This window comes from Procambarus clarkii, chromosome 10, assembly GCF_040958095.1.
Source record: "Procambarus clarkii isolate CNS0578487 chromosome 10, FALCON_Pclarkii_2.0, whole genome shotgun sequence".
In the NCBI taxonomy this organism is placed as follows: Eukaryota; Metazoa; Arthropoda; class Malacostraca; order Decapoda; family Cambaridae; genus Procambarus; species Procambarus clarkii.
In genome coordinates, this window is record NC_091159.1 from 40,061,648 (window position 1) to 40,086,772 (window position 25,125).

General features: G+C 39.7%; 3 protein-coding genes across 4 annotated transcripts; 2 read left to right on the forward strand and 1 right to left on the reverse strand.

Moving 5' to 3' along the window:
• Positions 1-2,988: 2,988 nt before the first annotated feature.
• On the forward strand, positions 2,989-5,941 carry LOC138363058 (glucose dehydrogenase [FAD, quinone]-like). Its single transcript, XM_069321910.1, has 2 exons — positions 2,989-3,727; positions 4,521-5,941. Exons 1-2 carry the CDS (start codon positions 3,483-3,485, stop codon positions 4,663-4,665), a joined length of 390 nt encoding a protein of 129 aa, XP_069178011.1. The 5' UTR covers positions 2,989-3,482; the 3' UTR covers positions 4,666-5,941.
• A 2,906-nt stretch (positions 5,942-8,847) lies between these two features.
• On the forward strand, positions 8,848-17,317 carry LOC123759457 (ribosome biogenesis protein SLX9 homolog). Its single transcript, XM_045744549.2, has 5 exons — positions 8,848-9,027; positions 9,800-9,976; positions 13,524-13,696; positions 14,394-14,598; positions 16,720-17,317. Exons 2-5 carry the CDS (start codon positions 9,828-9,830, stop codon positions 16,838-16,840), a joined length of 648 nt encoding a protein of 215 aa, XP_045600505.1. The 5' UTR covers positions 8,848-9,027; positions 9,800-9,827; the 3' UTR covers positions 16,841-17,317.
• A 1,174-nt stretch (positions 17,318-18,491) lies between these two features.
• Positions 18,492-24,996, reverse strand: LOC138349454 (uncharacterized). Of its 2 annotated transcripts, none has more exons than XM_069321908.1 (5): positions 24,639-24,996; positions 23,446-23,556; positions 22,303-22,458; positions 19,795-19,903; positions 18,492-18,605 (listed from the first exon to the last, which is right to left on the reverse strand). In XM_069321908.1, exons 2-5 carry the CDS (start codon positions 23,554-23,556, stop codon positions 18,532-18,534), a joined length of 450 nt encoding a protein of 149 aa, XP_069178009.1. In that variant the 5' UTR covers positions 24,639-24,996; the 3' UTR covers positions 18,492-18,531. The 2 variants fall into 2 exon arrangements, with proteins under 2 accessions (XP_069178009.1, XP_069178010.1); XM_069321909.1 differs by lacking the exon at positions 24,639-24,996 and adding an exon at positions 24,339-24,493.
• Positions 24,997-25,125: the final 129 nt, after the last annotated feature.

Genomic DNA, 25,125 nt, shown 5'->3' on the forward strand with positions numbered 1-25,125 from the left:
CATTTCTAAGGCACACCAACCCACCCTAAGCATCACCCTCCTACCCACCTTGCCCCAGACCCTCCCTACACCCTACCACAAGCACCACCACCTCCCCCACCACCCTGGCCTCGGGGGCCGTCACCCTCACCATGTTTGTACACAAACTTCTGGTCGCTGTTTGTTCCTCTAGTGTGGAGGTTGTGTGTAGAGGCGCCACCAACACCTCCCTCTAGTGTGGAGGTTGTGTGTAGGGGAGCACCAACACCTCCCTCTTGTGTGGAGGTTGTGTGTAGAGGCGCCACCAACACCTCCCTCTAGTGTGTAGGTTGTGTGTAGAGGCGCACCAACACCTCCCTCTAGTGTGGAGGTTGTGTGTAGAGGCGCACCAACACCTCCCTCTAGTGTGGAGGTTGTGTGTAGAGGCGCCACCAACACCTCCCTCTAGTGTGGAGGTTGTGTGTAGGGAGCACCAACACCTCCCTCTAGTGTGGAGGTTGTGTGTAGAGGCGCACCAACACCTCCCTCTAGTGTGGAGGTTGTGTGTAGGGGAGCACCAACACCTCCCTCTTGTGTGGAGGTTGTGTGTAGGGGAGCACCAACACCTCCCTCTAGTGTGGAGGTTGTGTGTAGAGGCGCACCAACACCTCCCTCTAGTGTGGAGGTTGTGTGTAGAGGCGCCACCAACACCTCCCTCTAGTGTGGAGGGTTGTGTGTAGGGGAGCACCAACACCTCCCTCTAGTGTGGAGGTTGTGTGTAGAGGCGCACCAACACCTCCCTCTAGTGTGGAGGTTGTGTGTAGGGGAGCACCAACACCTCCCTCTAGTGTGGAGGTTGTGTGTAGAGGCGCACCAACACCTCCCTCTAGTGTGGAGGTTGTGTGTAGAGGCGCCACCAACACCTCCCTCTAGTGTGGAGGTTGTGTGTAGAGGCGCACCAACACCTCCCTCTAGTGTGGAGGTTGTGTGTAGGGCAGCACCAACACCTCCCTCTAGTGTGGAGGTTGTGTGTAGAGGCGCCACCAACACCTCCCTCTAGTGTGTAGGTTGTGTGTAGAGGCGCACCAACACCTCCCTCTAGTGTGGAGGTTGTGTGTAGAGGCGCACCAACACCTCCCTCTAGTGTGGAGGTTGTGTGTAGAGACGCACCAACACCTCCCTCTAGTGTGGAGGTTGTGTGTAGAGGCGCCACCAACACCTCCCTCTAGTGTGGAGGTTGTGTGTAGAGGCGCACCAACACCTCCCTCTAGTGTGGAGGTTGTGTGCAGGGGAGCACCAACACCTCCCTCTAGTGTGGAGGTTGTGTGTAGAGGCGCCACCAACACCTCCCTCTTGTGTGGAGGTTGTGTGTAGGGGAGCACCAACACCTCCCTCTAGTGTGGAGGTTGTGTGTAGAGGCGCCACCAACACCTCCCTCTTGTGTGGAGGTTGTGTGTAGGGGAGCACCAACACCTCCCTCTAGTGTGGAGGTTGTGTGTAGGGGAGTACCAACACCTCCCTCTAGTGTGGAGGTTGTGTGTAGAGGCGCACCAACACCTCCCTCTAGTGTGGAGGTTGTGTGTAGAGGCGCACCAACACCTCTTGTGTTAAACATTATAATTACTGGTGACGTCTTATGTAATAACTAAATTTAAATATTTGTACATTTATAATTATATATTATTACTTAGGTAATTACTGCAGGTGGAGGCTGCTGGTCTGCATGGGGGAGGGGAAGAGAGAGAGAGAGAGAGAGAGAGAGAGAGAGAGAGAGAGAGAGAGAGAGAGAGAGAGAGAGAGAGAGAGAGAGAGAGAGAGAGAGAGAGAGAGAGAGAGAAAGAGAGAGAGAGATAGAGAGAGAGAGAGAGAGAGAGAGAGAGAGAGAGAGAGAGAGAGAGAGAGAGAGAGAGAGAGAGAGAGAGAGAGAGAGAGAGAGAGAGAGAGAGAGAGAGAACGTTTTTCATCAATGTCTCAAGTATTTTCCCAAAGCCGTCTATCGATCCGGAATTATAGACAGATTAATCTTCTCGTTTGTTATAGAAACTTTCACCGTTGACAACACTACACCCACACAACACAGGGACACCCACCGTTGACAACACTACACCCACACAACACAGGGACACCCACCGTTGACAACACTACACCCACACAACACAGGGGACACCACCGTTGACAACACTACACCCACACAACACAGGGACACCCACCGTTGACAACACTACACCCACACAACACAGGGACACCCACCGTTGACAACACTACACCCACACAACACTGGGACACCCACCGTTGACAACACTACACCCACACAACACAGGGGACACCCACCGTTGACAACACTACACCCACACAACACAGGGGACACCACCGTTGACAACACTACACCCACACAACACAGGGACACCCACCGTTGACAACACTACACCCACACAACACAGGGACACCCACCGTTGACAACACTACACCCACACAACACTGGGACACCACCGTTGACAACACTACACCCACACAACACAGGGACACCCACCGTTGACAACACTACACCCACGCAACACAGGGAACACCCACCGTGGACAACACTACACCCACGCAACACAGGGACACCACCGTTGACAACACTACACCCACGCAACACAGGGAACACCCACCGTGGACAACACTACACCCACACAACACAGGGGACACCACCGTTGACAACACTACACCCACACAACACAGGGGACACCACCGTGGACAACACTACACCCACGCAACACAGGGAACACCCACCGTTGACAACACTACACCCACGCAACACAGGGACACCCACCGTTGACAACACTACACCCACGCAACACAGGGACACCAGATACAACGACCACCACCATATTATTCCACCCACCAGTAACGACTTAATAATAATAATAATAATAATAATAATAATATTATTATTATTATTATTATTATTATTTATTATTATTATTATTATTATTATTATTATTATTATTATTATTATTATTATTATTATTAGGAATTTTAACTGTTATGGTTTTTGCTGACAGTTCTTGTGACAACCGTAACCCTTGGCTGACAGTTCTTGTGACAACCGTAACCCTTGGCTGACATTCTTGTGACAGTTCATCGAGCCTAGATCAACAGCTGACATCACATACAATGACAAGAGTCAGCGGCTGACAGTCCATTTGACGACCGCGCCCTTCAGCTAATAACACAATGATGACCCTAATCAGCCGATGACGTTACACTGGACGATCTTAACCAGCCGAAGACGTTACACTGGACGACCTTAACCAGCTGATGACGTTACATTGGACGACCTTAACCAGCTGATGACGTTACATTGGATGACCTTAACCAGCTGATGACGTTACATTGGACGACCTTAACCAACCGATGACGTTACATTGGACGACCTTAACCAGCCGATGACGTTACACTGGACGACCTTAACCAGCCGATGACGTTGCACTGGACGACCTTAACCAGCTGATGACCTAGTACTGGACGACCTTAACCAGTGGATGACAGCACATAACAAGTACACAGTACCGACCATCGTCTGGCCTACGAAACTCTCTACACTTGGTACTCTGAAGGCACGTATTGGTCGGCAGGTGCTGAGTGGATGCGCGCACGAGAAGGCGTACTCAGACGAGTACTGGGAGTGCTACGTGCGCCACATGGCCACCACGGCCTACCACGCCGCCGGCACCTGCAGGATGGGACCGCCCTCGGACCCCCTGGCCGTCGTCGACCACAGGCTCAGGTGAGACTCTTGGGGTCATGGTCGCTGCTGTGGGACACTGCGACGATGCTACGGGTTGGGATGAGTGGGTCTTCACGCCCTCAGGTCTTGAGGGGGTCTTCAGCAGCGGGAAGTCATGAGCGGAAGCGATAATAGATGATAGTTTATAATTAGAATAAATGTAAAAGAAGATTTCATGTGGGGAGACTTAGTAATCAGTGAACGAAGAGTCCGGTATAAAATAATATTTGGTGCAATAAGTAATGGTAATGTCTTCTTACAGACATAATAACATAGGATAAAAACCTACACGTGTGTTTGTGAGATTTATGTAAAGCATTTACACCGAGTCTTTAGCACTCTCCTGAGTACTGAAGGGCTCACCATAGCCCTTGCTACTTGGAACTTTTTGTTCCAGGTAGCGAATCTTAAACAGCAAACAACATCCTGAGTACTTTGTCATTATTATTATTAACATCTTTATTGACAAAATTAATTACAATTTTGCCTAATCTGAGGAATTTGATAGTCTTATTAAAGTGAAGATAATGCTGGTATTCACTGTCACTGGTATTCACAGGACAGAGGATCATACATAAGACAATAGGTCTAAACTGTAGGCTGAAGCACAAATATATATCATGGTTACAATCAATGTTTTAATATATGGATATGGTCTGAGTGTGTGGTTAGGACGAGACTTGCATCTCAACGTCTAATGAGCTCAGTAGACGTTGAGATATTAGAGAGAGCGACTGGAGTGTAGTGAGATGATAAGGAGGGTGTTGAAGGCGTGTTGTTGTGTCGTACACAGGCTGCGAGGCGTGTCTGGAGTGCGGGTGGTGGACACCTCCATCATGCCACTCGTGGTCTCCGCCAACACCAACGCCGCCACCATCATGATCGCCGAGAAGGCCGCCGACCACGTCAAGCAGGACTGGGGCGTCCCCGGGTCATAGAACTCATGCCCGCCATATTTTTTTACGATTGTTTACGATTTATTTTTGTGATTGTAATTTTTGCACCGTGTGTTTTTATTGCTAAAACACAAGATTTCCTATTTATACTTTGTTGTACCAGGGTTTGATTGTCGCAGGAGGACAGAAACGTCATGGAGAACGTTTCCTTCCATCCGATGTCTTTGTTTACCTAACTAATTTTAATTTGTATCTTCATAAAGGAAATGTTCCCAACCATTTCTGTCCCGCCCAGGAATCCAACCTGAGATCCCTGATTGTGAGCCGATGGCGAAGCCAATTGTACTACGAGACCCGAGGGTTTTCCAAGTGTCGAAATTATGAGTTAATGGCGAACAGAAAATACCTGAATTTCCTTGTCAGTGATCATACTATCATGCAAGAGGAGCCACACATCTATGGTTCATCCAATAAACAAGTATCTCTGGGAATTCTCATTATCTGCCGATGTAGACCTGACCAAATGTAAACTGTGTCAACAAAATTATTCGCACACCCTCCGTCACTATGCGATGGAGCGCGAAAAGATACGTGAATTCAGAGACAATTCTATAACCAATGTTCCAACGATGTGTAAATATTTCATTCAAAATGATCTGCTACCAAAAATTTTAGCCAAATATCCCCAGTTTGCTAACTGTAGGTAGTAACTAAGTGAATGTAACCTATCCACCGCTGCCCACTGGATGGGGGGCGGTGTGCAGGACAAACATATCAATTGTGACACTAACTCTCCACATATGTCAGTTGCTTAATTTAGAAACTGTACTTGTGGTCGATCTCGAACCCATTGTTGATGTGACGAATTATGCTGAATTTTGTAACTAGCTCATCAAGATTGTAAGTTGTTTAGCTAAATTAATTGTGTGGTTCAGTCCCTGAGCCTATTATGTGCCTCTGTAACCCTTTCACTACCACCCACAAGATGAGTATGGGATGCATAATAAATGAACTAAACTAACTAGTGTTACGGAAACCCATCCAGTTACTGGCCAGACCTAACAGTGTTTAATCTGGTTGACCGAACGAGGCGATTAACATACATAACAATGGTTGCATGTAAAATTAACACTATTCTCAGTCAGATTTACATATTTTCTGGGAATGACATAGTAGCAATTTCACTCCATTGGATTCTCTTGTTAAATATATATAAAGATTAGTAATAGAATTTACTAATTTTCACTCGCATGTGAAATAGTATTTTATAAAGTGTACTGTGTTCGTAAATTTTTATCGAATAAAAATTACCAAACCATATTGTACTTTTCTTATCTGTTACTATGTCCAAACTCTGGAGAAAGTATCAAATCCACCTGAAGGAACCACCTAGAGATATGAGATATACAAAAGGGAATTAAATTCACCTTCCCAGGAAATCAGATCAGCCAAAAGCAGCTATGAAAGAAAATTTCCTCAGAACATTAAGAAATATACCAAGTTTTTTGTATGCCTATAAGAAGTAATCCCAAGACAAAAGCCTCGGCAGGCCCCGTAAAAGATTAGACCAACCAAGTTATAATTGACGATAAAATGGCAGCCAACACTGAGTAAATACGTCAATGTATCAGGAAGGATGGTATTAAACAAATAGTGAAACTCTAGCCAAATAAATCCCCAAGGCCAGACGAAGTGTTTGCCAGGGTGCTAAAAGAATGCAAAGAGGAGCTATGCGAGCCGTTGTTTACCATATTTAATAAATCATTAGTCAGGCAGAGTGCTAGAGTCGTGGAAGGTTGCTAATGTGGTACCAATTTTCAAGAAAGGAGCTAGATCACTTGCGTCAAACTATTGGCCAAATAGCTTAACGTCTATTGTGGGAAAGCTGTTTGAATCGATAATTGCAAATACCATTCGTCTTCACTATGAAAAACATAGATTAATAAATGATTCACAACGTGATTTTACTAATGGCCGTTCATGTTTAACAAATTTGCTATCATTTTATTCCAGGATAGTTGAGGCAGTTGATAGTGGTAAGGTTTGTGATGTTGTATACCTTGACTTTAGCAAAGTTTTTGATACAGGGCCACATGAAAGATTGATTAAAAAGATGTGGTCCCGGGTTCGATCCCGGGCGCCGGCGAGAAACAATGGGCAGAGTTTCTTTCACCCTATGCCCCCTGTTACCTAGCAGTAAAATAGGTACCTGGGTGTTAGTCAGCTGCCGCGGACTGCTTCCTGGGGGTGGAAGCCTGGTCGAGGACCGGGCGCGGGGACACTAAAGCCCCGAAATCATCTCAAGATAACCAAGATAATATAAAAAATAATAATATAAATAATATAAGAAATTGGATAAGTTTAGTTTTAGGAAAGACCTGGGTAAATATTGGTTCGGTAACAGGGTTGTTGATTGGTGGAACCAATGACCGCGTAACGTAATAGAAGTAGGATCCCTTGATTATTTCAAGCGTAGGTTAGATATATATATATAAATGAGATTGGGTGGATATAAGTAGGAGCTGCCTCGTGTGGGCCAATATGCCTTCTGCAGTTACCTTCATTCTTATGTTTATATATAATAAGGATGGAATTGAACTTACATAGTATTGGGGGATAGAGTTCTTGAGAAAAATGTAGCTTAGGCGATTAGACTTATGGGAGGTGGGGGAGCTAATGAATTAATCCAATTAGGTCAATTGGTGGGAAGAAATTAGTTTTAGTTTAGTTTATTTATTATGCACCCCATATCCTTCCTGTGGGTAGTGGAAAGGGTTACAGAGGCACATAATGGACTGAGGAACTGAACCCCCAAAATTCATTTAGCTAAGCAAGTAATAGTCTTGATGAGCTAGTTACAAAATTCAGTGTACATCGTCACATTAACAATGGGCTCGATACCGACCACAAGTACAGTCTCTAAATTAAGCAATTGTTTTACCCGAGGGCTACTAACACTTTAGCGGCCTCGAAGGAAACCGGCGGCTTATCAAAGGTCCCCCAATTTATCCTGTGATCTTTTCCAATTGGATTTTAAAATATAACAGTTTTGGCATTTACGTCTTCGGCGGGTAGGTTTTCCAATGTTTTATAACCCTATGGGTGTAAAAGCATCTCCTGTAAGTCCTATACTGTGACTTGTTGAGCTTGAAACTATTGCTCCTTGTTTGTGTTACATCTAACCTTTTGCAGACGTTGTCCGCATTAACATCCTCCAAATTGTTCAGTATTTTAAAAGCTTCGATGAGATCCGCCCTGTCATGTCTGGTTTGCAGAGCTGTTAGCCCAGTGGCCCTCAACTGTTCCTGGTATGAGAGTTCACTTAGCTCTGGAATGATTTTTGTTGCCCGATGTTGCACTTTCTCTAGAACGTCCTTCTTAGTGTCCTTCTGAAGATGATGTCTCCATGCGTGGATACAGTAATCCAAATGTGGGCGCATCAGAGATTTATACAATTGAATCACTACCTGCTTTTCCTTAAAGTCAAAGGTACGTTTGATTATTCCAAGTGTTTGGTAAGTTTTTTGACTGTTACTCCTACCTGTTGTTCAACTTTCAGTGAATGTTGGATTTTGACTCCAAGGTCCTTTTCTTCATCAATTTGCTGCAATGAAATGTTATTAATTTGGTAGTTGTGCAATGGGTTGCTATTCGCCATATGCAAAGTCTTGCATTTATCGATATTAAAAAGCATTTACCAGTCTACTGAACATTTGTGGAGTTCATGTAGATTTCTTTGTTAGGCTTCAATATCATTTTCATTTCCCACTTTACCATAGATCATTGTGTCATCTGCAAATTTGATGATATGGTTTGTAATATTCTCATCTGTCATTGATGTATATGACAAAAGGGGTTGGCCCCACATATGTCAGTTGCTTAATTTAGAACCTGTACTTGAGGTCGATCTCGAACCCATTGTTGATGTGACGACTTATATTGAATTTTGTAACTAGCTCATCAAGATTGTAACTTGCCTAGCTAAATGAATTGTGGGGTTCAGTCCTTGAGCCCATTATGTGCCTCTGTAACCCTTTCCACTACCGCCCACAAGATGGGTATGGGGTGCATAATAAATGAACTAAACAAACTAACCTCGTCGAATCATATTAATAACACCATTATAATTGTGTATTGTGCTCTACATATATTACTCTGAAAACCGTACCAATCGCTAAATAACAAAATTGGGCTACTTTAGTTACAAATTCGCCACCTTTAGTCCCTCAAGTGGCCACTGTGAGCCAGAGAACACGTTGCCACAACAACAGTCGCTGGCAGGACCCGCCTCGGGCAGCATCCCATCCTCCTCAACCTGATATAACAACAACAAACTAGTCGCCACACCATCCCCTGCCACACCACAACAACCACAGTAGCGTTGCATATAACACACACAATTAGGTGAGTACAGTGATGAGCATTGCCATACCACACCTATACAGTGATACATGCCACACTAACCACAGTGACGAGCCACACCACATCAACCATAGTAACGAGCTACACCACACCAACCACAGTGACGAGCCACGCCACACCAACCACAGTGATAAGCCACCCCACACCACAGCAACCACAGTGATGAGCCACCCCACACCAAACCACACCAACAACAGTGACGAGCCACACCACACCAACCACAGTGATGAGCCACCCCACACCAAACCACACCAACAACAGTGACGAGCCACACCACACCAACCACAGTGATGAGCCACCCCACACCACACCAACAACAGTGACGAGCCACACCACACCAACCACAGTGATGAGCCACCCCACACCACACCACACCAACAACAGTGACGAGCCACACCACACCAACCACAGTGATGAGCCACCCCACACCACACCAACCACAGTGACAAGCCACACCACACCAACCACAATGACAAGTCACGTTAAGGATTGGTGACCATTTATCTTTCTATGCTAAGGGTTCAAACCCTCGCCAATATCAGTCATATGCAGAGGTGAAAGGGATACATAATCCAGCTACACCAGGGAGTTGGATTTCGGTATCTGTTGGGAAGACATATTCATCGTGTGCTTTTGCAGTTCCATTCAGTTATTAAAGTTTCATTTAAGTGTATATTCCCTAAAATTATAATAATTATGCTCATTAATTTAGCAAGAATTTAATATTAATCCACATTTCTTTATTCCCTTTCAGGAAATTACATTAATCAAACTTTCTCAACATGGGTAAAGTAAAAAGACTTAGACAGAAGTTCCATACTAGTTTGGCAAAGGAAAGAAAAAGCAAAGAAAGCAATGATCTTCCTGCTCCAGGGATTTTACAGTTGGTGCCTATGGTTAAGAAAATTGAAAGTGATGAAGCCACTGCCAGGTACAATATACTATACAATTAAACATGTAACTGCTGCAAGTTACAGGTTTAGTTTTCCTTATGTAATCATAATGGAATGGGGAAGAAAAGGTGCCCGACCACTTGGAAGGTCGGGGATTGAACGCCGACCTGCAAGAAGCGAGACTGTTGCTCTACTATTCAGACCAAGTGGTTGGGCACCATTCTTTTCCCCCCATCCTATTCCAAATCCTTATCCTTTCCAATTGTTATATAGTCATAATGGCTTGGTGCTTTCTCCTGATAATTCCTGGGGTCAGAAATTGCCATTAAAATAATTTTTATAATAAAATGTGTAGAACATTGGTATGCTAAAATGTATTGGTGTTGCTAATATTAAATTCTTAGAACTACAAAACACAGTCTTTGCTGTTATTACACTGTATACACACATTAAATATAACTACATTTTTTATGCACCACTAAGCAGGTGTGGTGTTTTCATAATCCAAGCATAACATAGTGCCAGTCAGTTGGCAGTGGCACCTGACAAAGTAATGTGCCTCTAAATATACTATGCACAATGCTACTATTTTTATCAGAATCTTAGGCCATTAAATATTGAATATAAATAATTTTCCACAAGTTAATTTTCTAAAAGAACATGAGGTACCGTTTCATGATGCATACACTCTAAGCTGCGGATCTACCTTGCGCTGTGAACATCATGACCAGCATTGGGTTCACTGATATGAGTACTGTACATAGTATTTATCACTTCTATGATCTGTGACATTATCATCATTAAATAATTGCACTTCCTTATTTCATCATTAAGTGATGCAATGGACATGAGCTGCAGAGCAGTACTTTTGAGTTGCTGCATGCACTACTCATGGCCAGGGGCACTACTCATGGTCGTGCTCTCTACTGAAGCCCTCGCACCGAGGAGAGGTGCCCTCAATTTTTTTCCAAGATGGCATCTGTTTACTGGAGGCCTCAGGAAGCAGATTTGAGCTACATGTACCTGCAGGAGTTTTTAAATCTTATGCAGTACAGTACTTTAAAACATTCCTGACTGTGTCGAGCAGTTTACGGATAATTGATGAGAACATCCCTGGTTGTGTCATGCAGTGAAGGGTTAATGAAGCTGGAAGTTGTTTGGAGGGGATAAGATAAAAATCATGAGTACAGTATCTGTATAGTATATTTCTTATTGCAAGTTTATGCATACAGTACAATACTTTAATTTGAAATTGCTGGGATACACTTTCCTGCTCAAAGGGGGGAGCATGGTTAATTCAATACACTAGCATCCTGGGGCTACCCGGATTCTGATTCGATTCCTGTCCTGGTCCAATGATTTTCGTAATGATTAACTATGCATTGGTCAGGTTGCTACAATTAGAAAGGCAATTAAATAGTTGTTTAGAAGTATGAATAAGAAGTACTGATAGTATTGAGCATGCTGCTAAGGCACTGGGCTACCTACCTAGTATTGTACGTACAAATTAAACAAAGAAAAGGAGAATTATTGGTCCATGCTGTCATGCCAAAAACTTTATTTAATACTACTTTACAGTACTTGCAGAACTACAAATATTCTGGGTTTTTTAAATACATTTTGTTATATGTGTACTTTTAGTTAATTATGATGTATTAAATTGCCTACATTGCCAGGGGCTAAATAAATGTATAGCCTGCACAAATGTGTATGTGGGCATATATATGCATAATTGCATATATGTAGACATCTTTGACATTTGCATTTATCACTGAGATAACCTTAATCTATAAGAAAGGTCTTCATACATTCATACCCTAAATATATTTTACTAGCCAGTTTAATTCCCATCAGCACCTCATGATACATTTTCTATATATTCCAAAGCTTTATGCAGTTTAGGACCTCTTATCCAGTTTAGCCCCCTTTTATCCATGCTAACCCCTATCTATCCAGCTTAGCGATACAGTATGTACTTTACTGGTGCAAATTCTCCTTGCAATCCTGTCATCCAGCAGCAGTCTTGATATCAATCATAATATCTGCATATCTATACTGTACCTCCAAATATTTCTTGAATAACTAGTCTATACCTATACTGTAGTTTGTTATAGATGAACACACTTGTGGTGGAGCCTTAATTGATACAATAATCCATACACTAATATTTGAGCTGCTACTGATTGCTTAGGTTTTTTTTCAGCTGAACCTAGGATAGAACTGTAGGCCATTCAATAACTGTAGGTATGTGGTTTAGAATTAAGTGTTCTAATATGTAAAATATGCCTAAATAGGATCCTCCTTCATTTTAGGCACTAGGAAGTGGGTATGTCTAGTTTGTCTTGCACAACCCATCCTCGACTCGAGTCCATTACATTCAGTGGTCAACCCCACAGACGCATTCATAAATTTTAACATGCTGTTCATTCAAAACAGGAATTTTCTCAAATATAAATTAATATTATAATATATTAGCATATTGTGCATTTATAGGCATAGGTTAGGTTAGGTGTTTAGGTTCTGTTGGTGATTATTTCTATTTGTAGTACATTGGTGAAGCATTTACAGTGTTGCATTTCAAACAAAATTCGTCAGTGAAGCACTTGTTCTGGAACTGTTCGAACGTCATCAGTTGTGGGTCGTGTGTAAACTGTTTTTCATTCATAAACAGGGGGTTTAGCGGGTGAATGGAATCACTTTTGGGTCTTTGTTTGGAGGACGGGCTGCTTTGCAATAATCTGGTAAGGTTGGGTGTTCATTTCAGGATTCATTTACAGTCAGCCACGTGCTTTCCGAACCTCTCGGGATTGAGACTGAACGGATAACCTGTTGTGTTCTGATAAGTGGTTCATCATCCTGAAAAGCTAGGTGGAAAAAATTTACAATTTTGTTGCAGAAATTTGTCAGTGTTTTGTTTATACTCACCAATATAAGAAGTTCTGATCCACTTGTTAACTTGAAGATTATAATTGATGGAGCATTTTTATTTAGATAGAAAAGGTGGTGGTGGATGATGTTAATATTGGGTTGACTGAAGTGGAGAGTAATGGTGATGAGGTAACCTCAGCAGACTGCCTTTCACTATGTACAATGATGTACCTAATGCCATGGTAGAGTTTAAAGCTGCCGAGCCATCCATTAGTGTATGAACACTGCTCGAGTGGTGCTGTGTATGGTAACTTGGCAAACTAGTTCCATCTTTATTGCACATTTTTATTCAGACTGCCTGCCGCCCCACCAGTTATCCAAACTAACCCAAATCGGATAACAGGCATTTTTGGAAAAAAGGCGTTCGTAAATAACGTGGCTGACATCACACAAGCTCATTTTTCAGGTTTCATCCTCAGGGAGTTTCATCAGGGAGATGACTGGTATACAGTACTGTCCATATACCTGTTTTCATTAGCAAATTTCCACGTTAGTAGCTTTTGATGCAATTAGTGTAATTTTAAAAGGTTTATTTTGTAACATAACTCTTCAGACTCATATTGAAGTCTATATTTTCAATAAATTACAAAATACTGTAACTATTTAATATATATTTTTTTCAAATGTAACTAATTTGCTATATTTTATTTTTTTCAGTGGTAACATGTTTGCAGGTTTACAGATCAAACTAGGGGAAACAGAGAACATGCCTGCCTCTAAAACTGTGGATACATCAGACACGCGTAGTATGACAAGTGTGTCCTCTAATAAGCAGAGTAGATGTACTAAGAAGGAAAGAAGAAGACAGAGACATGAGGAATTTATGCAAAGTAAGTTATACAGTAGTAAGATTGATAATATAATGGACTCTTAGAGGCATTACATAGCAAAGTTGGGGGAAAAAAGGTGGTGAAGAGGACAGTCATGATCAGCTTAAAATAAATCATTATTAAGAGCATAGGTTAACCTATGAATACAGGTGCGTACCCTAAACAGCATACATTATGGTGTGAATTCGGGCACACACAATTTCATGGGCTGCCAAGCCAACACTGAATTCTTTGGCAAATGTTACATTATTTTACGTAAAAAGTCACACCTTTAAAAGTACTGCACTGTACAGTACTTTTACAGGCCTTTCCTATTGATATAATTTTGCTTGATCGCGCTTATTTAAGTCTAATTATATTTGGAAAATCCAGTCCTGATCAATACACTTAAAATAAAGGCATGTCAATGTGTGTGAGAACGTGGCCTCATTTCTTAAATCAGTAGCCTTTGCCCTTACATCCTAATTTGGCCCCCCTGGTACATCATCCTCACCATGGAGGTTCTTTATCCAGTTAGTTTCCCTGTGGCTGAAGTCACCATTTACAGTATTAATTTTGTTTCATTTGACAGTGTTATTGGTCTTCCTTATCTACATTCCCTTCACATTTTCCTCTACACTTCTGCCTCTCCACCCCAATGGAAAGGTGAATTTGGGAAATGTAAGTGATACTAATTTGTGTCATTATTTTCAAATAGAAATCGACGTCATCCGGGCTTCAGCAAAAGCCGAGAGGGAGCGCAAGAAGCGAGAGAAAACTGCCATTGTTGGGGATATGCATCCCTTGCTTAATGCTTTGCCCTCATTAGAAGAATTAATTGCTACTTCCACTAGTAAAACAGATGTGCAGGCATCAAAGAAAGTTAAAGGAACTAAGAAAGTGAAAGAAAGGCAAAAAGACTTGTAAGTAGATTACTATTTTTATTGCTATATTAAAAAAAATTATTACCACAAAAATAATAATTGTATAGTACATTTCATAAATATTAACTTGTTGCATGTTTTGAGTAATGAGGGGCTGATTAAAAGCATTGTTTTTTGTTCATGTTCAGTGTCTTCTTGTCACATATTTTATTTAAGAGTTGGACTGTTCAAAATCCAGATTACATTGTTTCAGATCCAGTCCAGATTTCCAAATAATTGCCCTTTTCTTGGAGAGTCCCTTGTGGCTCCCCAAGAAAATGTTTTCTTGGTGAACATGATTAATAATGAATTTTAATCATGTCTGCCACCACTGGGGAAGCTCCCATAAAGTCAGCGAAACAAAACAGACCATTGCTGGTTATAAGAAATATTGATACCTCAAAATCACTAAAAGAACTCTCCCAATAATGTTAACAAATAATCAGAACTTCTTGCCCCATCTTGTTTGTTGGGAGCAGGGAGGCAGACTGGGTCAGCTGGCTTCTTCACCCATAGTTCTGTGATGATGGAAAAAACCATCCTTGACTTCCTGGGGAAGGAAGGGTGGCCCACCCTCATCAAGTAGGTGGTGCTGCCACCTGTTGGTGGGCAGCCATAACTATTGGGTTAAATCTAGTATCTAAGGGAATCATTTGTGGACTCATTTGGCTGTTTCATTACACTGTACTTTACTTTCTGTGAACTTTGCAGTTGTCTGTATTTCTGTGCTTATTTTCGGAATGTTTTCTCAACTATGGTAATAACAATAATCCCTGCTCTTTGTGCCCCTGTGAGGTTGGGGCCAGGTTCTTTAAAATATTTTGTTCTCTTTTTCATACGAGATCTATCTGTAGGTAGTTATCCCAGTCTGCCTCCCTCATCTCACCAAAAAAGGTGGGGCGAACGAGCTTATGATAAACGATGAATTTTTTATTGTTTGTTTACGTTGTTGGGAGAGTTTTTTTTTGGTGATTTAGAGGTATCAATATTTCTTATAACCAGCAGTGATCTGTTTTGTTTCACTGACTGTAGTTTCATGGAGCCACACTGTGCACCCCTAGAAATTAGGAATATGAAAATATAAAATTCTAATAATTCAACATAGAACTTTGTACAACACTTGCTTAACTTTAAGACACATACTGCTAGGTGAATAGAGGCATCGGGAGTAAGGAAACGTGCACAAATGTCTTGTCCTGTATGGGAATTGAGAGATCTTCCAGTTGTAAGCTGACTGCACTGACTACTGCACTTGAAGTCGTGTATGTAAAATGCACGTAATATCTAACTTAATTTTACTGTAATTTAAAAAAAAAATGCTGAAGAAAATACTCAAATGAGTTCAGAGATAAAAGACTAAGGTGTTTTATTAAACGCACTTATTTTTTTCTACAAGACAGTCCTCACAATTTTATCAAAGGTAGTACAGTACCGTTATCTATACCTGTATAGATAAAGGTACTATGCACTCACACCCACTCTTGCACATCAATAATTCTGAACCACTCACTCATCAAACATCTGCACATTATTTTAAATGAAGGCATTTTTGTAATGTACAGCTTTATCATATCTTTGAATGTGACTGTTTTTCTCACATCTTTCAGTTTATAAATCACATTTAATAAAACACACAGTTTTCCCAAAATGTGACTTCATTGTTATAAGTGTTGACTGTTCTTAGTTACCCTGTTCATTAAATATATACAGTAGAGTATGCACAAAATTATTGTTTTATCACTATTCATGTGAAAATTTGTAAAAACTGCCAGTCTTCAAAGACAGTATAATACATGAGTTTAGTGTTCATTTATTAAAGAAAGTAAAAATGTTGCTCCTCTTTGGTCTATCCTGGACCATTTGAAAGTCCCAAGTTTTTACTTGGTCAAGGATAGAGTGAAAGATCATGGTTTTTACTACTATAATGTGTAGGTTTAGTGTTCATTGTTCTTGCTGTACTGTATTTCAAATGTATGTTTTGTCCTGGGTTTATTATAAGGTCCCAGCATAATAATAAACACTGCCCCATTGCTTAGGCATTCTAGAGGAATATATGTTGTTAATTTTTTCTAAAGTACCATAGTTTGCTTTGGAATGCTAATAAATTTGTACTCCTTTCAGCATATCAGATGTACAAATGTTTATGGCAATACAAGAAGATCCAGTCTACAAAAATGACCCGTTTGGTGCAGTTAGTAAGGCGATTGAAAACAGAGTATTAAATGCGCAAGAAGATTCTTGATTGTGTATTGATTGCAGGAATTCAGTTAAGTGCTGAATACAATGCAAGTTGGGTGTGTGGGTTGGAGGAATTCACACAAAGAATATTTAAAGTTGTGAAATGAATTAATGTCATTTTTTGTTTTTAACTTTTTTGTATGTTGCTCTTCCCTTATCTCTGGAAATGACTTATCATTAAGTGAAAGTAGAAGTTGGGTTTGTAATGATAGTTAATTCAAACTTTTTCAAAATATTGTGTGCTCATAATCATGTTGAAAATTTGTGTCATCATATTCAAAAGGGACCATTAAAAAAAACAATTTTGCATAATGTTTTACGGGTAATTTTAAAATTTAAAAATCAAATCAAGCAAACCTTAATAATACTGCACTTTGATAATACTGTACTTTGTAAAATGTTGAAATATAATTTGTGATATTACCAATTTTACAAAATGTAAATTTGTTGGTTTATATTAAAGAGCTTTCATTTTAACAATGTTAAATTGTATTTATTTCTTACTGGCAATTTCTACTGGATACAAAGAATATAAATTGTTAGTACTTATTTTATTCACAGGAATTCCAAAGGATAAAAGTTTCAAGGATGTGATAAGATTATTGGATTTATAATACTGAATAATGACAGCCATTATAAGAGTACTGTACTAGTACCTGTACTGGGTAAAATTCAGACTCGCAATCTATAGTCTCTCACGTTGAAAATAGCAACTGCAGTCATTAGAATGTTCTGGTGTTTTGAGCAAATGACGACTGTAGGTGTTACAAAAATATTAAAGGATTAAGAAAAGCTGCTGGTGAAAGTACTGTAGTACTGGATATGAGAGATATGGTATGAATGACAGGGCCAAGACGATGAAATGTACATGTTAGTAGAATCCCTGGAAATTGTTTAAAAAAAAGGGGGGGGGTGGATGGTAGAAGCAGATAACCAGTAATTTGGAGTGGAACAATGCATGAGAGCGAGTGTGATTGATGGGTGCCTACTAATAGTCTCAGGAGACTATGGAGTTGTGCTCAGGTTGTCGGTCTGGAGTGGCCTCTCCAGAGTGCAAAGTCAGGGTAGGTTGATACAAGGGAGTTTTACCTTGAAGTTGGTAAAAAAAAAAAAAAAAAAGACACAGGGACTCCAACCCAGAGACCACTGTGGTCGGTGCCAGAGAAAAACCACCCCAGCAAGGGCAAGAACGACTAGCCTCCTAAAGCAGAGCTTGGGCCGCATGAGCCCCAGGAGGTGGATGTGCGAGCCCCGCACCTATGGGGTCCAGACAGAGATCGTCACAGCCCTCCTTTCACCCGAAGCCACCTTTTTTCATGACCCAGCAGAAAGAAGAGTAATAATTATTAATTACAACAATTATTATTATTATAACAAGAACCTCCTGGAAAAGCTGTGGCATCCTCCTGATGGGGAGCTCCTAGGAGGAAGTAGAGAATTGAGGCTATTTATAAATATAGCCATGAAGGCGAATACTTCAGAAAAGTATTATCATTGTGGATGTCGATATTAGCCAGGTCAGTATTCAAAGTGTATATATATATATATATATGAGAGAATATTTTATATGGAGATTTCTTAACTTGCATTACAAGTTTCAGTATTATTCAAATTATAAAAACACTATGTAGAATCAATAGATATTGTTTACAATGTGGAAAGTTAAACTTTATTATTACAGTACAGTACTCCTCCTCACTCCTCAAATTTGGTCTCCATGTCATCGTCGTCGTCGTCCTCCTCGTATACCTCGGAATCATTAAGCATTCCTGAAATATAAACAGAGCATTGAAAACCAAAGGAAAAATATAATTAAAAAAAAAATTATGCTAAAATTTAATCGAATGATGCACATAAAAATTAAAATTATGTGCATAAATTAGTAGTACGTGCAGTTGTTTTCATAATACAATATGTGAAAAAGCACAGCATAAATTTTTAAAAGATCCTCTAATCAGGCATGCCAAACTGAGGGTCCCCCCGAGGGCCATATGGATCACATTTGGGTTTCATGAAGGCTCTGAGTGTAGAATCCGATTGCATTTCTAATGGTTCTTTCTTCAGCCTTGGCAACATCAAAGGTGAATAATGTGGGCCACGTGCAGCCCGTGGGCCTCATGTTTGACATGCCTGCAGTTGTAAGTGGATGGTAAATACTTATTCTCAGAGTAACCAAGAAATTGTACGTCAATAAATTTTAGCTTTGCTGCTTTCGAGATGCGTTTGTGCTGTACTACAGTATCAGGGATTTTTTTTTTTTAGCTGGTATCACATCTTGATTTAGAGCAGTGCTCTTGCACCAAAGCATCCATTTGGATTAAGCAATTCATTATAAATGCTGGTATTTATCATTACAGTATTTGATTTTTAGAATTTTAGTGCAAACTATAAACATAACAAATTATTTTGAAAAGATATAATAGAAAATTAGGGCTATGACAATAGCCTCTTTTTTTTAACTTTCCTATTAATCAAGCCCTACCTGTACCCAAACCTGCCATACTTAACCCTCAATATATACACTTACACTATATCACTGTTCTGAGGCAATTCTCAGTCTTGCCACACACTAATTTATCATCACAAACCAGTGTTGACTGCTTCACCAAAATGTCAAATTAACATGCAATTTATTTTGCAGATATTTAAACCCTTTAATTCTTGAAGGGGTTGATATACTGGACATACACAAACTTCTAAATAAAGTCACCCTCATCAACTGTAATACAGTAATATTCCCACATAGTAACAATGAATTTTGGAGGGTCGAACCTTGCAAAACATTTTCCTTCATTTTCCTGTTCCGCAAGTGTTAAGTGAAAACCTATAAAAAGTGTGAAAGTTTCTTGCATTATTTACTGTCTACTGAGTTATGAATGGAATAAGAATAACCGATATATTTAAACAAATTTAAATAACAATATTATGTAATGCAATAAAGAACTATACTGTACTAACTTTGAATAAGAGGTGCAGCATCCAAGTTTAGAGTACTCTGGTTAATTTGAAGTTCATTCATGATTATATTTTGTACACCCGTTTCACGAGACATATTATTGAGAATCGTCTGTAAAACAATGAACAAGATTATTACTACCGTACATAATAGCACGATAACTACATCATCCTCATCATCACTGCCCTACTTCTCACCTTCAAGGGGTAGTGATGTCAACACACAAGAGATAGGAAAGCAAATATAAAAATTAACATTAAATATGGTTAGATCTTGGCTGATCGAGAGGGGGGCAATGTAGACCCATCCACATCAGTGTGGTGTAATGAATACAGGTGGTGCAGTGATTACAGAGCAATGTAATGGGCACAGGGATACAGGGGACCGAGATTTGGCTCTTTATGCCCAACTTTCTAGCCTTTTATACCTATACGCTTGTTTCATCCCTTGATGTTCAAGTTCTGATGGAAATTGTGGTTGCAAGATTGGTGGTGATGGTACAGGTGGGAATAATGGTGGTAACAGTGGTAATGATAATGGTGGTAGTGTCAATAATGATGCTAACAGTAATGATACTGATATTGCAAATGGTAGTACTGTAGTGGAAGTGACAGTGATGATGGTAGTGATGGTGATGATAGTTTTGGTGGTAGTAATGGTGACAATGGTGTTACACTGGTAAATGTTGGGTGTGTAGGATAATGATAAGTCATCTCTGCTATTGAGCTTCTTAAAAATAAAAAGTATACTCTGGGAGTGCTACTGCCATAAACTGAAGTCTAAGCATACAATTCAGAGCCTGAGGAAGTCTACAGGTCAGTGTGTGTGAAAAAAATAAATAGTAGTAGTTAGTAACAGTTGAGAGGTGGGCCGAAAGAGCAGAGCTCAGCCCCCGCAAGCACAACTAGTTGAATACTTGTATATGCTTACATCTTCAAGTAGGTCGTTAATATAAATTAGAAAGAATGATGGTCTCAAGGGACCTCGTTCTCCACTCTTCTCCAGCATGACACACTTTCTTCGACTATGACCCTTTGTTTCAAGCCAATATGCTAAATCATTCTCTATATATAATATGGGCCCCACAAATTTGGAAACAACAGAGTATCCCTTTGGGAAATAACAATAAAGATACAAAAACAAAAGATTAGATCAGATTACAATACTCTATACAATAATTTATGTGAAATAATGATTGTAAACAGTGTTAAAGTATATATTTGAAATGCACTTTCAAACACACACCACCAATACAGGTTTAGGGATGGTAAATCTTGCCTCACACATTTAACAAGGCAACAAAACTTAAAGAGAAGGGTGGGCAGATTGTCAGAAAAGCTGGGCATTTTATACTGTAAAACGTCTTTGACACAGTACCCCATAAGAAGCTGATGCATGAGTTACAGAACCAGACAGGAGTAACAGGTCAGGTGCTCCATTGGATAAAGGAGTACCAAGGCAAAAGACAATAAGTTACTATGATGGGGGAGGGGTTATCTCTGAATGGCAAAATGTCACTAACAGTCCCACACAAACTGTCCCACTACACAGTTTCAAATGTAGATTTAATAGAGCTTAAATATGTGTAAATCATTCAGAACCTTGTATATAAGCATACATCCAAGCAATCCTGGAGTATGTGGCTCTGGCATGGAGTCCGTAGTACAAGATGAAATTGGAGAATGTTCAAAGGTATGTTACCTGACTAGTCACAGAACTACTTTGAGGTACGAGTTACAAAGAGAGACTACATGACTTGAACCTCACATCACTGGAAGACAGAAGCATTACGGGAGACTTGATTACCACATTCAAAATTATCAGGGGAACTGATAAGTTAGATAAAGAGACCATTTAGCACAGGTGGAAATAGGGTATCCAAATAATGAGTCAGAGACACTAGAACAAATTGTTTTGTTCAATGTCAGTAGTTAACAAATAGAATGCACTAGGCAGTGATGTGGTGGATGTAGACTCAATACACAGTTTCAAATGTAGATATGATAAGCCCAATAAGCTCAGGAACCTGTAAACCAGTTGATTGACAGCTAAGTGGCCGACCAGAGCCAACCTTTGTAAACACAATTAGGTGAGTATATGGAAGTAACAAAATTAGCTTCTAAGTATGACTTTGTGAACACTCCTGACAAGCAAGGATTTTTCCAGTCCTTTATACTGTAACCTTCAATTATTTCTAAAGAAAATATATGTACATTCATTTTTTTTGTTTTCACCACAGAAGATGTAATTAATTCAGCAGTCCAAGGCTAAATTAGTTTATCTTCAGTCTCAATAGCCTTTCATAAAGATTTACTGACTGTACTCTATATCTTTCAGTGGCATTATCATTATTTACTCTTATCTATCTTCCCAAGAACAATATATCTTGAGAGGAGTCCATTTCTACAGCTTAACTCTTAATTTTATATGCCTTTATCAGCTCCCATTGCTTGTTTCTCATGATTAAAGCCATATTTCTCTTATTCTAAAAAGTACTGTACAGAACTAACCTGATTCACATCAGAGTTGTGGGGAGCATCTATTAGCGAATGATTGAGGGAATATGAGTGGGCCTCAATTGCTGATTCTAGTGGAGTATTGTTTCTTGACTTTAACTCAACATCTTGTATGTGGCCCAACTGGCTTCTTATAGTTAGCTCTTCTACCTGATAATATAAAGCAAACAGAAAAGAGAGGGTTAGATTATGAATATGTTTAGAAACTCCTGAAGCTTTGTGAAGCTGAAAAAAAGAAGATGAAAAAAAAGAGTATTGATGCGATCTGTCTTTCTCATATTGCATGTTATTTAAACAATTACCACTCTTCATTATCAAACTAAAATTAATAAGATGAAATAAGAAATGATATGTATACAGTACCATATATGGAGAGAATAAGATAGACTTGTGTTATCGCATGGTCTGGAAAACCTTTTTACGTCAACATCAACATTTACATCAACAGTTTGAAGTTGTCTAGAGATAAAAAAAAAAAAAAAAAAAAAAATCACTACATAGTCTTCACTGCTTGGTGCCTTCTTGTGACTTTTGTTAACTTAGGGAGAACAATCGAAGGAGGCTTGCTCAGAAATAAAGCATTAAAATGCTCATTTCTGAGAAAGCCTTAATTGCAATACTGTACTCACATTCTGACTCTTTTTGTTCCTGGCTTGCCCGAGTATGCTTGGATGGCCTGGGCTTTATGAAAGATCAGCTGGTCCCCTGAAGTTTTAGTGTGGCCTAACAACCTACTATTTGCAGTCAGATGATGACTAGTTAAAAAGCTTGCACAGCTTCAATTGCACTGATCTATTCCTTGGTGAAATAGCAAACAATAGATCAATGCAATCTATTGCATTGATAATCAGGAAAGTGCAATGCAATCAGGTAAGACTGATTTGCTCTCTACCCAAATGAAAAGTTACTTTTACAGTATTCATAATTGTTATATTTTTGTTCTCTATCCAAAACTTAACAGATATGGTCGGGTTACCTGAATACAGTATCATTACAGTATGAATTTATAAACAAATAAAAAATCACCATAAAACTTGAAATACTGAAGGTAGAGGGAAATGTCTTAAACCTCACCTGGAATGTATTTTCTGGTTGTATCCTAATAAAATAGTTTGTATTGCAATAAATAGAACTTACTTGGAGTCTGTTCAGGCTATTTCTATACATTTCAATTAATTCTCTTACAGCTACTTCTTCCTTCTTTAGAATCATCAATTCAGCTCTTCGCATTCGGTCTTTATTGGCCATCTGAAATTACAATAATTTTAACATTAATAAAGGCTCTTGATCAATATAAATTAAGCCTAGATGCATCCCCTATCACCTATCCCATTATATCCTGATAAAAATAATTTTATGATGTAACCTTAAACCATATGCCTGAAGAATTTTTTTTATTACAGTACTCATTAATTAATAAATTCATATATTTATACAAACAACATAGAGGATGGTGAAATTGGTTATATCAGTCTCAGATGATTAAATGGTACATTCTCACAAAGCTGCAACATTACTGTATAACCCATGTAGTGTATTATGAAGTAATTATCTACCTATTGTAGGCTGCATCTTGTAGATATATATATATATAGCTAAAATCCAATTTGCATTTTTAATGATTTTCCATAATTTGTGTTTTTAATAATTTTGCACATTTGGGAAATAACAAATTGAGAGTCGAGAAGTTGGTACATAGCTCTTGGACCTTGTCAGAGTATACCTGAAACTGGAGTCCATTTAGTTCATGAAACAGAAGTTTGCAAAGTTCCTCATTTTGCACAGCTAAACAATTTTCCAATAAAATCCATAATCTTATTAGTTGATTATACTCTAACTTGTTTCCTAATTGTTTAAACTGAATATATTGTTAGGTTAGGTTGGATTAAGTTATGCTAAGATTAGGTTTAAATAACATGTCTGGCAAACCATCTTATATACAAGAGGAGCTACAACCAGTGACAACAGCACAGCCTCGCTCCTGTGTCAGGTAAGTCCACTACGGGCTCACCATAGCCCGTGCTACTTGCCCCGCTCCTGTGCCAGGTATGCTACGGGCTCACCATAGCCCGTGCTACTTGCCCCGCTCCTGTGCCAGGTATGCTACGGGCTCACCATAGCCCGTGCTACTTGGAACTTGTTCCGAGCAGCTGAATCTATAAACAAAACAACAGTGACAACAGTCCCATGCGACACTGCGCTTTTTGGACACAGGTCGTCCAGGTTTCCCTAAAAGCGCACAAAATTCCAATTTGGTAACAGTGTGACATTCATGATGGCTTCATGCTGTAATTGTTGTACTCTACACTGGAGTAATGATGAAACTGTACCTTAGAAGCGAAGGAAGTGGTTGACGTTTGAAGGAAGTGGATCACAGTACACTGCTCTTGCTTGACCACAGTCCGGATACAAGTCAGCTGGTACAGAACACGGATCACGCGCACACATATATATTTTTTTTACCATTTATTTATTTATATACAAGAAGGTCTGCCCGAGACGCTATGCGTGTTAGTGGCCTTACAAGAATGCAAAACTTTAATGCTCTATACTCTCATAAGCCCAATGTACCATCTTGTATAAATAAATAAATAAATAAAGGTACATTGGGTTTATGAGAGGACATAGCATTAATGTTTTTACATTCTTGTGAAGCCACTAGCACGCATAGCGTTTCGGGCAGCATGACCATTTCGGACACAAAATTTGTACGTTCCGTATACAAATAATTGGGCAGTATTTAACCACAATATAATGCTATTAACAGCTAAAAGCTTCTACTTAGCATGTATATAGTTATGAAATGAAGCCAATTCA